Source organism: Peromyscus leucopus, chromosome 9 (assembly GCF_004664715.2).
Source record: "Peromyscus leucopus breed LL Stock chromosome 9, UCI_PerLeu_2.1, whole genome shotgun sequence".
Taxonomy (NCBI): domain Eukaryota; kingdom Metazoa; phylum Chordata; class Mammalia; order Rodentia; family Cricetidae; genus Peromyscus; species Peromyscus leucopus.
This window is the reverse complement of record NC_051070.1, coordinates 108,940,251-108,956,123: the sequence shown is the minus strand read 5'-3', so window position 1 is coordinate 108,956,123 and position 15,873 is coordinate 108,940,251. Positions and strand designations below refer to the sequence as shown.

Below are 15,873 nucleotides of genomic sequence, written 5' to 3'. Positions count from 1 at the left end.
GACCTCCATACACCCCAGGCACATGCATGGTGCACATACTCACAATACAGGCAACACATAGACATATAAAATAAAAATCAAAAAACCTAAAAACAAACGAACAAATACCCTAACCCTAAAACCAAAAAGTAAAAGAACCAGGGATACAGCTGAGGGTAGAACATTCACCTAGCATGCCTGAAGCTCTGGGTTCAAGCCTTAGCATTCCAAAATGAGCAAACCCCTCCAAACCCACAAAGCTAGCAAAAGATAAAGGATCTTTTACTCCAGATTACTAGTTAGACCTAAAACCAATGTTTCAAACACTTAAAAATTGAAAGGATATTCGGTATTTACTGATCCAAAAGGCCTTTTCAAGTATTTTCTATTATTATCTTGATGTGCCATATATTATGTGTTCATGTGTATGTGCATCTGTGTGCAATAGCACACACACACACACACACATATAAAGAGGCTAGAGGTCAATGTTTCTTCTATTGTATTTTCCACTTTAAAAAAAAATGTATATTTTTATTTATGTTCACGGACCTTTGTCTGTATTTGTATCACATGCATGCCTGGTGCCCACAGAGGTCCAAAGAGCCTCTGGAAATGAAGTTACAGACCTCATTTGTGAGCTGCTCTATGGCTGCTGGGGTCAAATCCAGGTCCTCTGAAAGAGCAAACAGTGCCCTTAACCACTGAGCCATCTCTCCAGCCCTCCATCTTGCCTTTTTTTTTTTTTTTTTGCTGAGACAGGTTCACTCTTATACAGCCCTGTCTGTCCTTGTCTACCATACTTTTTGAGACAAGATTTCTCACCAACCTGGCATTTGCAACAAAACCAGTTGACCAGTAGGCTCTAGGGATTTCTACTCTCGGTCTTCCCAGCATCAGGATTACAGGGACATGCCACCACACCTGCTTTTCACGTGGGTGCTGGGGGGCTGCAGCAAACTTGACTCAGCCACCCTCTCAGTTACAACCATTTATGGAGACAAGGTCTCACGTAGCCCAGGAACTAGCCGAGGGTGAGAAGGACCTTGAACTACTGTTTACTTTCTGTGTATGAGTGTTTGTCTGCATGAAGTATGTGCACCATGTGCACACCTGGTGCCCACATGGGTCAGAGCAGGCGTTGGATCCCCATCCCCAGGAACTAGACTTACATGGATGAGCCACCATGTGGGTGTGGGGAACAGAACAGTTCTCAGCAAGTACAAGTGTTCTGAACTGCTGAATCATTTCTCCAACTGGACTTTTAACTCTTGATCGTCCTGCTTCTGCCTCTGGATTGCTAAGACTTGTAGGTGACCACCCCAGTTTATGCAGTGCGGGCAACTGAACCCAAAATCTGACCCATGCTAGGTCAGCACTCTACCAACTGAGCTACCTTCTCAGTATTCTTGGATAGCAAATTCGTCTATTTGAAAACAGATCCAATCACTTTTATTCAAGAAGGATTTTTGCCTTTGGTCTGGGAAAGTAACCTCAGTCATCATGCTGAGCTCCATGTGACATGTCTGAGGCCTGTCTACTCTCCCAGGCTCACTCACTAGCTACCATCAGCAGAGGCCTTCAAGCTCCCCACAGGCCAGAGCTGGGTCTATGTCTCAGCAGGTACAGGGAGGGAAAGTGGTGTGCATCAGGACTCACTCTAAGAACTTGGGACTTGAGTTAGCATGGCCACATAGCTGCCCAAGCAGGACCCCACCGATGACAGTCAAGTGAGCAGAGACAGAGAATGAAACACTAAGGAGATACTCCATTCCTCTTACCATCAGTGAAAAAATAGGATCTGGTTCCATCTTGTCTGACATAAAAATTTTCTCCAAGTTTGCTTCCAGCTTTAAACCTGAGCATGGCATGGTCATGCAGCCCATAGTCACGGAAGAGGACACTTCTGCCTGGTTTTAATACCTACAAAAGTAAAGCAGGCTGCACATAACTACTCAGAGGAGCCCAGTCAAATAAAATACAATCCAATGACGTTAGAGATTAAAACAGACCTGTGGCAGTTAGGAAAGAAGGCATATAAGATACTTTTAATATGATCGGTTGCTTTTAAAACATGTTAGGTGTAGTGGTACACACCTGTAATCCCAGTACTCATGAGGCTGAGGCAGGAGGATCATTCTGAGTTTGAGACTGGCCTACACAATGAGTACCTGGCTACATAGCAAGGGGACCCAGTCTCAAAAAAACAAAAATAAAAAATAAAGTGCCTTAGAAGTAATTTTTTGGATGTAATGGACCACAGTACAGTTTCAGACCCCACATAAAAGTAATAACATAAGACACACTCTGCCTTCTACAAGGCACGGGCCATCTCCTTCATTAGACTGAGTTTCCAGTATCTGCTTTTGACAATTACCTCTGCAGGGCTCCCGTGAGACTCCCTACTGGGTCCCAACACTGACCCCTCCTCTCAGGGGCTGGGCTCTGGCCTGACCACCTGCTCTTTGTATCAGGAAGTCTGCACCGTGGGAAGAATAAGGAAAGCCATCCTTTCCTCAGAGCCTGTCTTCTACCTGTGCTGCAGACAGTGTGCACCCATCTCCTCTACACCCCAAGAGGCAGGCGTTCCACAGACCACACTACCTCACGGAGCACAGAGCACGCCACCTTTTGTGACAGGTTTTGTCTCCTTTGGAAAAGCGTGTGCTGATACACTTGCATAGTCACACCCTCCCCCAGCCCGCTATGTTTTTTGAGATAGGGTCTTGTTATATATATATATACACACACACACACACACACACACACACACACACACACACACATATATATATATATGTATATATATATATAGCCTCGGCTGGCCTGGTAACTAATTGCTTTGTAGCCCAGGCTGATCTTGAACTTGTAGAAATTATCCTGCCTTACTTTCCTGGGCGCTGCGATTATAGGTGTTTGTCACCACACCAATGGTGCAAAGAAAAACAGTTGAGAAATTTCATTCGCAGGTGACTCAATCTTCATTTGAGAAGGAAGGAAAGGCTGTGTGAGGCAGTGAGGAGGGCGCTCCCTGAGACAGATGGGCATCTGTGCTCACATGCCAGCTTTCCCTCAATTCGCTGAGTCGCCCAATGCCTTCTCTGCTCACAGTACTATGTAGTTCAGCACACATTCCTGTGTCATGTATTGTCCTGCCTACGAGTCCCAAAAGCAGCTGGTGAGCCATCACTCTGCCCACTTTTCAGTAAGGCCCAGAATAAACGTAGTAAGTTACTTGTTGAGATCGTAAGGGCAAGTGAGTGGCACAAAGGAGACCCAAACTCCAGTGTTCTCCCGCAGATCGTCATTCTGTTTAGGAAATGAGAGAATTCAACTTCTTGGTTGCTTTTCAAATTGAATTCTGTGACTTAAGAAGCCTGCCTGGTGTTGGCGCCATAGAGTAATGAGATCGATGGCAGGAAGCTCATGCCTGGACTGTTCACACTGGGCTTCACCCAGGCTGCTGTGTCTTGTCAGCAGAGCCTGAAGACGGCTTCTTTCTCTAGTACTTCCCCAACAAAACACACAATTTTAAATTAAGCAGCCAATCACCATAATGGCAGTGAGGGAGTAACCAGGGACTGGGCTAGAAAGTCATTGTGGCTTGGCTGAAAAAAGATCTCTAATGGAGATGAAAAATAGGAGGCATACTCAAATAGAATTTGTCACTAAAGGAAATTGTGCCCTGGGACAGCGCAAGAAATTTTTTTTTTTTTACAAATGTGACATGTCATACCTCCTAAAATATAGGTGATATACTATTTATTTCTATAAAAAGTTCAAGCCGGGCGGTGGTGGCGCACGCCTTTAATCCCAGCACTCGGGAGGCACAGCCAGGCGGATCTCTGTGAGTTCGAGGCCAGCCTGGGCTACCAAGTGAGTTCCAGGAAAGGCGCAAAGCTACACAGAGAAACCCTGTCTCGAAGAAAAAAAAAAAAAAAAGTTCAGAAGAGGCTGATCTGTGAAGAGAGGGTTGGGGGCATTATGGAGCTCAGAGATACTGGAGGCATTCGGTGTCTATACTCATTATAGCATGTATGAGGTGGTATACTCACTAAAAGCACAAGAAAAAGCCTCCAATGGTATACTTAAAATCGGGGCCTTAGCTCATGAGCACTAAGCTTAGGAGGGTGGAAAGCACAGACAACACGAGCAGGCTGTGAGCTCTGAGTGGAACCTGCTGCTCCACAGGCTAGATGACCACCAATGACCCATTACCTGCCCATAGGTTCCTCGCCCCTCCTGCCCTCTACCCACCAAAGGAAATTCTTTATCTAGAGTTCACAGGTCCAAAAGGCGTCAAGTTAGAGCTCAAAGGGCCGTAAATTTCAAGTGGAAAAATCAAGGTACACCTTTATTTTGACTTCTTCTCATGGGAACATTGCATTCCTTTAATTATGAAAGCTGTGTACTACATTAAGAATCTGGATGGTAACTAATGAAAATCACAAATATTCTTGTATCATGGGACAGTTCTTTTTGCAATTAAAAAATTTTTAGGCAGGGTTTTACAATGCAGCCATGGGTGGCCTGATCTCACTATAGAGACTGGCCTCAAACTCACAGAGATCCATCTGCCTCTGAACATTTCTTTCTTTCATGCTCTGTTCTCACAGAAACCTGGTATCTATGGAGGCCAGTTTTCCCTCCAAGCCAGGCTGTGCTCTCTCCCATCATTCACAGGGCTTAGTGTCATCCCTGCTACGTCCTGTGCATCCTTCCTCCTCTCTATACTTCCTCTCTTTCCCTGTCAAATCACTTACTATCCCGTTACTCTTGCCTATTCATTCCAGGGTTACTTGGCGGCACTCTTCAAGGACAGTACCTTCCTTCTTGCCTTACTCTAAATGCTAGTCTATTTTTAATCCTAGCTAATTTCAATAGACAAGTAGATTATCCTTCCAATTGTGCTGGTGTGTGTGTGTGTGTGTGTGTGTGTGTTTGTGTGTACGTACATGTGTGTACGCACATGTTCCTGTGCTTGAATGTAGGTATGTGTATGAGAATCAGAGGGCAACCTCAGGAGCTGGTCTCTCACTGTTCACACCAAGCTAGCTGCTCTTCAACCTTCCAGCATTTTCCTGTGTCTGCTCCCACATCACCACAGGAGTACTGGGATTTCAGACAAGCACCACCAGCTTTACATGGCTTCTGGGAATCGAACTGAGGTCCTCATGATGGATGGCAAGCCCTTTACTTGTTGAGCCATCTCTTCAGCCCCTATGCTGGCTTCTTTGTCATGTCAATTCCCCCTCACACTTACTTACATGTGTGTGAATGTGTGCATGGGGTCGGAGGGCAGCGTAAGGGTTGGTTTTCTCCTCCAGGGACTGAACTCAGGCCATCAGACTCAGCGGCAAGCATTTTTACTCACTGAGCCATCTTGCTGGCCTCCCTTTGGCTTCTCTCTCCTCCACCTGTCTAGGAACCACTTATTCCCACAGTGAAGTCTTACTGCTCTGGCCACACGAAGAAGTAGAGCATCCCATCCACGCAAGGCCAGGCAAGCCACTCTCTGCTCCTTCTGTCTGTCTTAGCATGCTCTCTCTTTTTCTCATCACCTATTTCTAGTAATCCTTCACTCTCACTTTGGTGCCTTTTTTCTGTCTAGCTTAAGTCCCATGTCCATTTGTGGGCATATTCTGGGTTCTCACCTGCTCAGATATCCAGGGACAGAATGGAGTTGAGGAGGAACAAAAGAAAACTTTGTGAAACTCACAGGCAGAGATAAACCAGTGTGGTGCTGTGGAATAATCCTTTTGTACACTGTTGTAGGGGCCCACAAAGGCTCCCTAGTAAGCCCTTACTCAAGGTCAGAATCAGAGTTTGCTTTAACCAGCAGGGCTGCATAATAGGATGATTTGGGTAGGGGTGTGGTTACCAGGTGTTTTGAAGGGTCTACACTTGGCTGCACACTGTGCTTTGATCTTGAAAGGGGAGGCCTTTTGCTTCTCCCCTTGACAGTGTATAAAAAGCCCATTAGAATAAACCTTGAGGCAGCTGGGGATGCCCAGGGCCCTCCCAAAGCTATCCTATGTCTTGTCTTTCTCTCTGGCTATCTAATTCTATTCCTATCGAATACTTCCTTATTCTTCTCTTCTCCCCGCAAGAACCCTTCAACAGGACAGAGCTGAACTCCTACATACTGTGAATATGTATTATTTTCATTGGTTTAATAAGAGAGCCAATTGGCCAACAGCTATGCAGGAAGAGGTTAGGCAGGTGAGCCAGACTGCGAGAATGCTAGGAAGTAGGGTAGAGTCGTCAGCCAGATGCAAAGAAAGCGGAGATAAGCAGGCTATGCTAAAAAAACATACTGCCATGTGGTAAAGTGTAGTTAAGAAATATGAGTTAATTTAAAAGAACTTGTTAGTAACAAGCCTAAGCTATCAGCTGAGCATTTATAATTAATAAGTCTCTGAGTGGTTATTTGGGAGTGGGCTTGTGGGACAGAAACCCCCACCTACAGTGTGGTAGAAGTATACATTTTAAAATATACTACTTTGGAGGAGAATAATTCCCTAACAGTTTTCCAATGTTTTGAAACCTTTATCTCCCTGCATATAACATTTAAAACTAGGGTGTAGCATGAATCTTAAAAGTTCTTATTAATAAAATCAAACCCGAGGCCAGTTATTGGGGTCAATGCTGGTAGATCAGAGAGACAGAACAAGCCACAGCTATCTCACCTTGCCGGATCCTCAGCTGGTCTTGTCTCCTCAGACTGGAGGCCTCTGAGTCCTCATCCGGAATGGGTCTCAGCTGAATTACTGCTCAAAAGCCTGAATGCTTAACCAGCCAAAATGCTTCTAGTTTCTGGTCCTCACGCCTTATATATCTTTCTGCTTTCTACCACCACTCTCTGGGATTAAAGGCTGGCTTTCTGGGATTAAAGGTGTGTGTCACCATGCTTGGCTATTTCCAATGTGGCCTTGAACTCACAGAGATCCAGAGGGATTTCTATCTCTGGAATGCTAGGATTAAAGGTGTGAGTGCCACCATTTTCTAGCCTTTGTATTTAGTGGCTGTCTGTTCTCTGACCCCAGATATATTTATTAGAGTACACAATATTTTGGGGAACACAATACCACCACACTAGGGTTAAGGGCTGGAGAGATGGCTCAGTGGGAACACTGGTTGCTCTTGCAGAAGACCTGGGTTTAATTCCCAGCACCCACATGGTGGTTCACAATCACCCATAATTCTAGTTCCAGGGGACCTGATGCCCCTTTTCCGACCTCCTTAGGCACCAGGCATGCACACGGTGCACATATATACACAAAGGCAAAATACACATAAAATAAAAATCAAAACAAGGTTGAAGCATGATTACACACTGCCAAGTGACACTCTTTTATCCAGCATCATTTTCAACTCGCTGGCTGCCCTCTCTATCCTCTAAAATCAGTCTGTACACTCTGGTACTTAACTGCCTCACCCTCTATGCTGTACACGCATCACTCATCTTTCTTTCAAACTTACTTATACCTGTGGATTTTCAACTAACTTATTTTAACTAAGGTGCTGAGTGGGGCTTAGTTAGCATTTGCTGTCTTTCTGGACCTTAGTTCAGTTCTCAACATACTCATCAGGCTACTCTCAATCATCTGTAACTCCAGTTCCAGGGGATCTGACACCCTCCCCTGGCCTCCATGAGCATCCACACACACAAGGCATACTCTCACACAGACAATCTTAAAAGAGAGAAAGTGCTGGGTGAAGGTTCATGCCTGTAACCGCAGCACTTGAAAGCTGCAGCACAGGTTTAAGTTTTCGGTCAGTCTGAGCTACAGTGTGACAAAGATGAAAAGCCAGGGAGTATATGACGCTGAGTGTCGTGCTGAACTCCTGTAGTCCTAGTGCTCGGGAGGCCGAGGCAGGAAAATTGAGGCTTCCTTGGAGTACAGAGCAAGACCCAAGTTTATTAATTAATTTTAAAAAAGAGAGACTGTAACAATGGCATATGAACACGAGTAAGAAGCTTAAAATTTCTATATAAAGTCCAACATTTCATCAGCATGGTGGCACATGAATGTAATTCCCAGTCAGGAGGCAGAGGCAGGAGGACTGTTCAAAGTTTGAGGCTAACCTAGTCCATGTATGAAGTTCCAGCCTGAAAGAGGTATATTGTAAGATCTTGTTTCAAAAAAACAATTTTTTTTTTTCCTTTTTTCTTTTCTAGAGACAAGGTTTCTCTGTGTAGCTTTGGTACCTGTCCTGGATCTCGCTCTGTAGACCAGGCTGGCCTTGAACTCACAGAGATCCACATGGCTCTGCCTCTCGAGTGCTGGGATTAAAGGTGTGCGCTGCTACTGCCTGGCTCAAAAAAATTTTTTTTTAAAAAAATAAAGTTGAACAATTTGAAAAGCCTCGATATATAAATGTTGATCAAGCTGCTTTTAGTTAGGTGTGAGCCTCTGCCATGAAAGTCTGGGTCAAAATACAATCTGCCCTCAGTTTATTTTCTAATTGTTTTTAAATTCCTATTCTACCTTTTAAAAAATTCAGTGTTTGAAGGCCGGGTGGTGGTAATGCACTCACGAGGCAGAGGCAGACAGATCTTTGTGAATTCAATGTCAGCCTGGTCTACAGAGCAAGAACCAGGAAAGGTGCAAAGCTACACAAGAAACCCTGTCTCGAAAAACAAAAACAAATAAAAAAAAATATCAGTGTTTGAAGCAGGGCCTCTCACATGCCCAGTAAGGGCTGAGATATGCCCCCAAGCCCCTCACTCCCCTTTTAAAGCCCTACTGTGTGAATTAATGTAAGATAATCTAAGTCTTCTACTCAAACCAATGACTACTGAGAGTGATTAAAAAAAAATAAGTGCTCAGGCTTTTAGGTTAAAATGCTTGAGAAGATTCCTTTGTGTGCATGTACATGTGTGTTTTGTCTTACCACATAGCTCAGGCTGGCTTCAAATGGAGAATCCTTCTGCCTTAGCCTCCTGAGTGCTGAAAACACAAGCATGTGCCACCATGCCTATCAGAATTTACCATTTTATTTATTTATTTATTTATTTATTTATTTATTTATTTTGAGACAGGGTTTCTCTGTGTAGTTTTGCGCCTTTCCTGGAACTCCCTCTGTAGTCCAGGCTGGCCTCGAACTCAGAGATCTGCCTGCCTCTGCCTCGTGAGTGCTGGGATTAAAGGTGTGCACCACCACCACCTGGCTAGAATTTACCATTTTAAACGACTGATTTCATTGACTCTTATGAGTTAACTGATACGGTGACTACAGTATCTACATGAATACTCCCACTGAGGTTCTCTAAAGCAGTGATATCACTCACTTATATTCTCAGCTTTAGCACTAAGAGGAAACTGAGGCTCAGAGATAGGTGCTACAGCTTGTCTTGAATCATGTGACTTAACAGGTGAAGCTTTTTTAGTTCTTCTTTTTTTAGAGACATAGTGTAAAATAACCCAGGCTAGCTTCAAATTTGCTCTACACATGAGAACAATCTTGAAATCTTGATCTTCCTGAGGCTGAAGGTATATGCCAGCATACTGGTTTGTTTTCAGTCTATAGCTCAAGCTGATCTTGAACTCACAATTTGGCGAGGCTGGCCTTGAACTCATGGCAATCCTCCTACCTGAGTCTCAGGTACTAGGATTATAGGCATGCTATAGCAGCGTTCTGGTGGCCATAGCAGTTCAGGTCCTGTCGTCCTAACAAGAACAATGATGGTAGTAGAAATGTAACAACAGCTGGCTTCGAGGACACTTAGCAGAGTGCAAGAACTATGCCTGGCACCCATCATACATCTTCTCAATCTTCCTCAACTGCTTCCATCTCAGAAGCATTATCCCAACATTTTTCAGGTATAGAAACAGGCTTGGAGGTGAAGGAACCCAGCTTAGAATCTAGGCCTTTTGACTGTCTTCTCCACTAGTCACATGTCCCCTCACCTTATGGATCCCAAGTAACTGCAACATCTTCCTTGCTCTGGGGCTGGCCATGTTCTGAAGTGCAGCCATGGCACTGCACAAACCAGAGCTAACGTGGCTGCTTTATGCCAGTGAATCCCTCCTCCTATACTGGCCACAGTCTACCCATTGAAAATGGGAAGATGCTGGACTGCAGTACACAAGCCTTACAGAGGAGGAGGCAAGGGAGCCTGGGGGGCCAACCCTCAAGTACAGACATCAAATCACTAACCTTTTTTTTTTTTTTCTTTCTATTTTTATTTTTCTGAGACAGGGTTTCTCTGCGTAGTTTTGGTGCCTGTCCTGGATCTCACTCTGTAGACCAGGCTGGCCTTGAACTCACAGAGATCCACCCGGCTCTACCTCCCCGAGTGCTAAAATTAAAGGCGTGCACCACCACCGCCTGGCTGGCCCAATCACTACTAACCTTGTACACATTTAGTAAGACAAGGTGCATCTTCTCAGGGTGAACAGCTGAGAGCACAAAGATCAATGTGACAGCATCCACAGACTCTGGTGGGATATGGTCAAGGAGGTCATCTTTAGTGAGGTCACACTGGAATACTTTGCATCTCTCTGTGTTATATAAAGGATTTTGCTAGAAAGGGGAAAACCAGAAAGAACTTAGGATTTGAATTAACCATCCTGCTGATACATGTATGAACATGTAGCACTGAAGAAAGATCCCGTTTCTACTTGTTTACTGCTACATATAATTGTTTTTTTGCTCTTTTTTATCTTTAGGAGGGCTGCCACCCAGCTCCAAATAAATCACACACAGGCTTATTCTTAATTCTTAATATAAATGCCCAACCTTAGCATGGCTTGCTTTTGCCATCTTTAACTTTAAATTAAATTATCCCATCTACCTTTTGCCTCTGGACTTTTCCCGTTCTCTTACTTCTGTAAATCTTACTCTTCCTCCATGGCTTGCTGTGTGGCTGTGTGGGTGGCCCCTGATGTCCTCCTTCTTCTCTGGCTCCTAGCTCTCTCCTCCCAGTTTTCTCCCTCTATACATTTTCTCTGCCTGCCAGCCCCGTCTATCCTTTCTCCTGCCTTGCTATTGGCTGTTCAGTTCTTTATTAGATCATCGGGTGTTTTAGACAGACACAGTAACACAGCTTCACAGAGTTAAACAAATGCAACATAAACAAAAGTAACACACCTTAAAATAACTTTCTACAACATAGAATGGTCACTTGTTACTGGGGAAGTAATATTCAACACTGCTACAGGGAGCAAGGCAGCATTTCAGCAAACTATTTTTAACTGAGGGCAGAATATAGTCTACCACTTATTTAAAACCAAGCATTTCAGAGGCCTGTTCCTCCTAAAGGATAACACAAAGTCGGCAGCTGCTTCCTAACCCTCCTTTGGTTATCCCTGATGAGCCCAGACTCTAGAAGTTCTTCCACTTCATCCTACTGGGATGCCCCCATAGTTCTTATGTGGCAGATTTCTCCAGAGATAAAAGATTCAAGATCCTAATCTACCTTTCTTTCTAACAAGTATACTCCTGGAGCATTTTGGTTGGTTGGTAGGCTCCAGTATGAGTATTCGAGAGGAGGAGAATAAGCTTTTTTTAATTGTGTAAACAGGGACCTCAATAAATTAATATACAAGGCTACTGGGTGGGAATATTTAGTATTAAAAAAAGATTCATTTTATTTATGTTTATGTATGTACATGTGCACTACAGGTGCCCTCAGAGGCCAATCCACAGGCTGGAGAGGTGGCTCAGCGGTAAAGAACGCATGCTGTCTTCCAGAGGACCCTGGTTCAATTCCCACTAACCACAATGGCAGATCATAACTACCAATAACTCCAGCTCCAGGGGATCTGACACACCTTGCACATACCCACATGTAAAAATATACACACTACACATAATTTAATATAAAAATAGATCTTAAAAAATCTAAAAGAACATTAAAATGTTATAAACATTAAAATGTTAAAGACAGATAACATGAAAAGTAAGATAGGTAATGTGAGGGATGGAAATTATAAAGACTAAAATTTAAGTGCCCAAAATAAAAAAAAGTAAAAAAACTACAAAATAAATTCATAACAGAAATAAACCATTTTTCAAATAAGTTTATTGGAGGAATATCTCTCTTAGAAACAGTGAGCTTGATGACAAGACAATAGAAATAATATGAATTAAAAATGAAAACAAAATTAAAAGAGGGAACCCCACATTTAATAGTGTGTGTGTGTGTGTGTGTGTGTGTGTGTGTGTGTGTGTGTTTGTAAGTGTATAGTGGGAGCAGCCAATGGCATAAAGTACTTGTAACTGGATTCCCTAGAGGAAGAAGAAAGAATAAGAACTCAAGAAATTAACTGAAGTATGATCAGATTTTTTCCCAGATTAAAAAACATAACAGCTGGGCGGTGGTGGCGCACGCCTTTAATCCCAGCACTCGGGAGGCAGAGCCAGGCGGATCTCTGTGAGTTCAAGACCAGCCTGGGCTACCAAGTGAGTTCCAGGAAAGGCACAAAGCTACACAGAGAAACCCTGTCTCGAAAAACCAAAAAAAAAAAAAAAAAAAAAAAAAAACAAAACCAAAAAAAACCCCAAAACAAAACAACAAAAACAAACAAACAAACAAAAAAAAATAAAACAATAAACAATTATCTAAATGGCAGGAGTAAAGAATTCTTACACATAAAACATTATTACCTCAAAAAGCAAAAGGTAATAAATAGATTTGATACCAGCCAAGTATGGTGGCACATACTTGTAATCCCAGCACTTGGGAGGCTATGGCAGGAAGATCAACAGTTTCACCTGCCTCGGCCTGGGCTATAAAAAAAAAAAAAAAAAAAAAAAAAAAAAAAAAAAAGACATAATTAAATCCTGTGTTAGGAAAAGGCTACCATTAATAATGTTGAATGGGCAAAAAAAGAGATGCTTGCAATATATGTATCATAACATTCTATATATTCTAAAAGTAAGAAATGACAAGTCAACAGAAAAACAGGCAACAGTTATGAACAGATACTTCTTACTGTGATGTAAGTTCTGCACAGGTGGGAACTTGCCTCTTGTTCACTGCTTACCCCCAGTGCTTTGGACAGCAACTGGAATACAGCAAGCTCTCAATAAACACATGCAGAAGAAAGGAGCTCATGGCAGAAGAAAATGTATGTGTATTTACGCATTTCAGTCTGCAATATCTCTGGTAATGAGAAACATAAAAAAAAAAAAAACAGACTTTTTTTTCCTCAAAGATTGGCAGAAATAAAAAATATTGAGGAAACAGGAAAGAGTACATTTATATTACTGGTAATATTATAAATTGGCAGCCGGGCAGTGGTGGTGCACACCTTTAATTTCATCAGAGGCAGGAGGACCTCTGAGTTTGAGGCCAGCCTGGTCTACAGAGTGAGTTCCAGGACAGTCAGAGCTACACAGAGAAACTCAGTCTCGAAACCACCATCCCTCCCCCTCAAAAAATATATACACATCTATTGGCATAATCTTTTGAAAGGAAAGTGGCATTATCTATGAAATTTTCACACTCTTCTTCTAAGGGATTTTATTCCCCCCATTAGTCATCACAGAGGACTGTGCATGTGAGTTTTGAGAAGCATATGCACAACACTGGTCACATGACCCTGATTTATAATGCAAACTATCGGAAACAAACCTATAGAGCAAATGATATGAAGCACAGGGGCACTGTTCTGTATTCTTCTTGCTTTGCTTTGAATCAAAATGTTTTCATATGTACATTCAAAAGAAAATGACATACATGGTGACCACAGCAGGTAAGCTCCTAGACGAGGACTGGAATTAGACAAATGGTCTGAGGAATCAGAAAGAGCAGAATATGGTGCACCAACCTTAACGTAGTCAACTGCCCTTGGGGAAAAATCACAGGCATAGGCAAAGATATTCAAATCTTCTTCTAAAAGTGGGAACAAACAGTTCCCAACCCCACATCCAGCTTCCAACAAAGTCAATTTTTGACCTTCATACTAAGGAATGAGAACACAAAAGTTATAGTACATTAATTTTGCATAATGAAGAAACACACCAAGCTAAAAGGTTTAGCATGTAAGAGACAACATCTCTAACCTCATGAAGCTCAGAACTAGTAAGGAAAAGCTAACACTGGTACCTCATTTATAATTACCCAACACTGGGCAGTTTAGTATTAAGAACATCAGCAAAAAAATAAACCAGCCATTAGTACAGTGCAGACTCTCTGGGGCTAACCTCCTGCCTCAAATCCCAACTCCTTTTGCCCCTGTATTCTATCCTTGGGCAACTCATTTCTACAGCTCTATGCCTCCATTTTTCCTGAAAATGACTTCATAGAGTTGCTATGAAGCCTAACTAGGAGAACATATTTAAAATTCATAGAAAAGGGTTATAGTGAATAGTTCATTAACTACTACTATTATGAATATAATATATAAATGATAAGTAGCTTCAATCTATCACTAAAGTTTACTCTGAATATTTAATATTTGTAACTTTCAGATTAGCTTTAAGTAAGTAGAAAACAACATTAAGGGGCTAGAGAGATGGCTCTGTGGTTAAGAGCACGTGCTGTTCTTCCAGAGGACCCGGGTTCGATTGCCTGCATCCACATGGCGACTTACAAACTGTCTGTATTCCAGTTCCAGTGGATCTGGTGCCCTCTTCTGACCTCCACAGGCAACAGACATGCATGTGGTGCAGACATACATGCAGGCAAAACACTCATACACATAAGATAACAAAATAAATAAATCTAAAAAGAAAATCTTAAAAGTTCTTTCCTATTAAACAGCCCAGAAATTGCTAAAATTACTTGAAACCAAACAGAACTCTCCTTGGGTACATTTTGACAGGCTTCATAATTTTTTCTTAGTTCAGTCGGTAAAGTGCCTGTTATACAACTACAAGGGCCTGAGTTCAACCCCTGGCACTCATATAAAAATCTGGTCTTGGTGAAGTGTGCTTGGATCTCTGTGCTAAGAAGGCTCCCTGGGGTGTACTGCTATCTAGCCCAAGCTAATCTGTGTGTCCCAGGTCCCAGTGAGAGATCCTGTTTCAAAAAACAAGGTAGGCCGGGCGGTAGTGGCGCACACCTTTAATCCCAGCACTTGGGAGGCAGAGCCAGGCGATCTCTGTGAGTTTGAGGCCAGTCTGGTCTACAGAGCGAGATCCAGGACAGGCACCAAAACTACACAGAGAAACACTGTCTCGAAAAACCAAAAAAACCAAAACAAACAAACAAAAAAAAACCAAAAACCCAACCAACCAACCAAGCAAACAAAACACAAGGTAGACAGCTCCTGAGAAATGACACCCAAGGTTCACAGCTGGGAGCACACTCTACATGTAATAGAGGACCTCTCTTCTACACAATGCAAATAAAGATAACTCAAGGCCAGAAGAAACCCCAGCCTACCTCCCTACATGATCTTAGCTCCTCAAACTCTCTGGTGGTCCAGTGTCTGTCCTTGAAAAAATTGGTACTGTTTCTTTTGTAGAAAAGGTCCCAGTTCTTCTGAGCCTCTTTTTCCAGTTTTTGCTGTTTAAAATCAGGCACCAGAGCTTGGTCTCTCTGCAGTTTCTCCGTCTCTTCGGAGCTAAGCACCCTTGTTTGCAGTCCTTTCCTTTGGAAAGAAGCCATTGCAGTTGCTGGTAACCCATTCAAAGCTGCTAAAGATTCTCTGGTCTTTGACCAGCTGAACAATCCGTGCTGATCCTGCAGACACTGGATTTTCTCTGGTGCATTTTCCCCAGGTGATTTTCAAGCTTCCGCAGCGAACGATGTTACTTAGGAAAAGGAGATTCTGGTTAGTGATTATGTTATATAGCCTGCCCGCTCCCCTCCCCATCCTGTTTTTCTGTTAGCCAGGATCTAGTTATGTAAAGTTGCCCTTGAATCCTGTATGGAAGTAGCCCAGACTGTCCCTTGAGCGTATATCCTCCTGCCTCAGCCTTCCAAGTACTGTGAAT

At 42.9% G+C, this 15,873-nt stretch overlaps 1 protein-coding gene across 3 annotated transcripts in view; it reads right to left on the bottom strand.

Annotated features, from left to right (window-relative positions):
• Positions 1-15,873, bottom strand: part of Mettl6 (methyltransferase like 6) — a 28,954-nt gene that overhangs the window by 12,125 nt on the left and 956 nt on the right. For all 3 annotated transcript variants that reach the window (XM_028891206.2, XM_028891203.2, XM_037208742.1), the window contains exons 2-5: positions 15,320-15,690; positions 13,761-13,895; positions 10,339-10,509; positions 1,761-1,902 (exon numbers count right to left, since the gene is read on the bottom strand). In XM_028891206.2, coding sequence (XP_028747039.1) covers positions 1,761-1,902; positions 10,339-10,509; positions 13,761-13,895; positions 15,320-15,544 — 673 coding nt within the window. In that variant the 5' untranslated portion in view covers positions 15,545-15,690. The remainder of the gene's footprint in view (positions 1-1,760; positions 1,903-10,338; positions 10,510-13,760; positions 13,896-15,319; positions 15,691-15,873) is intronic.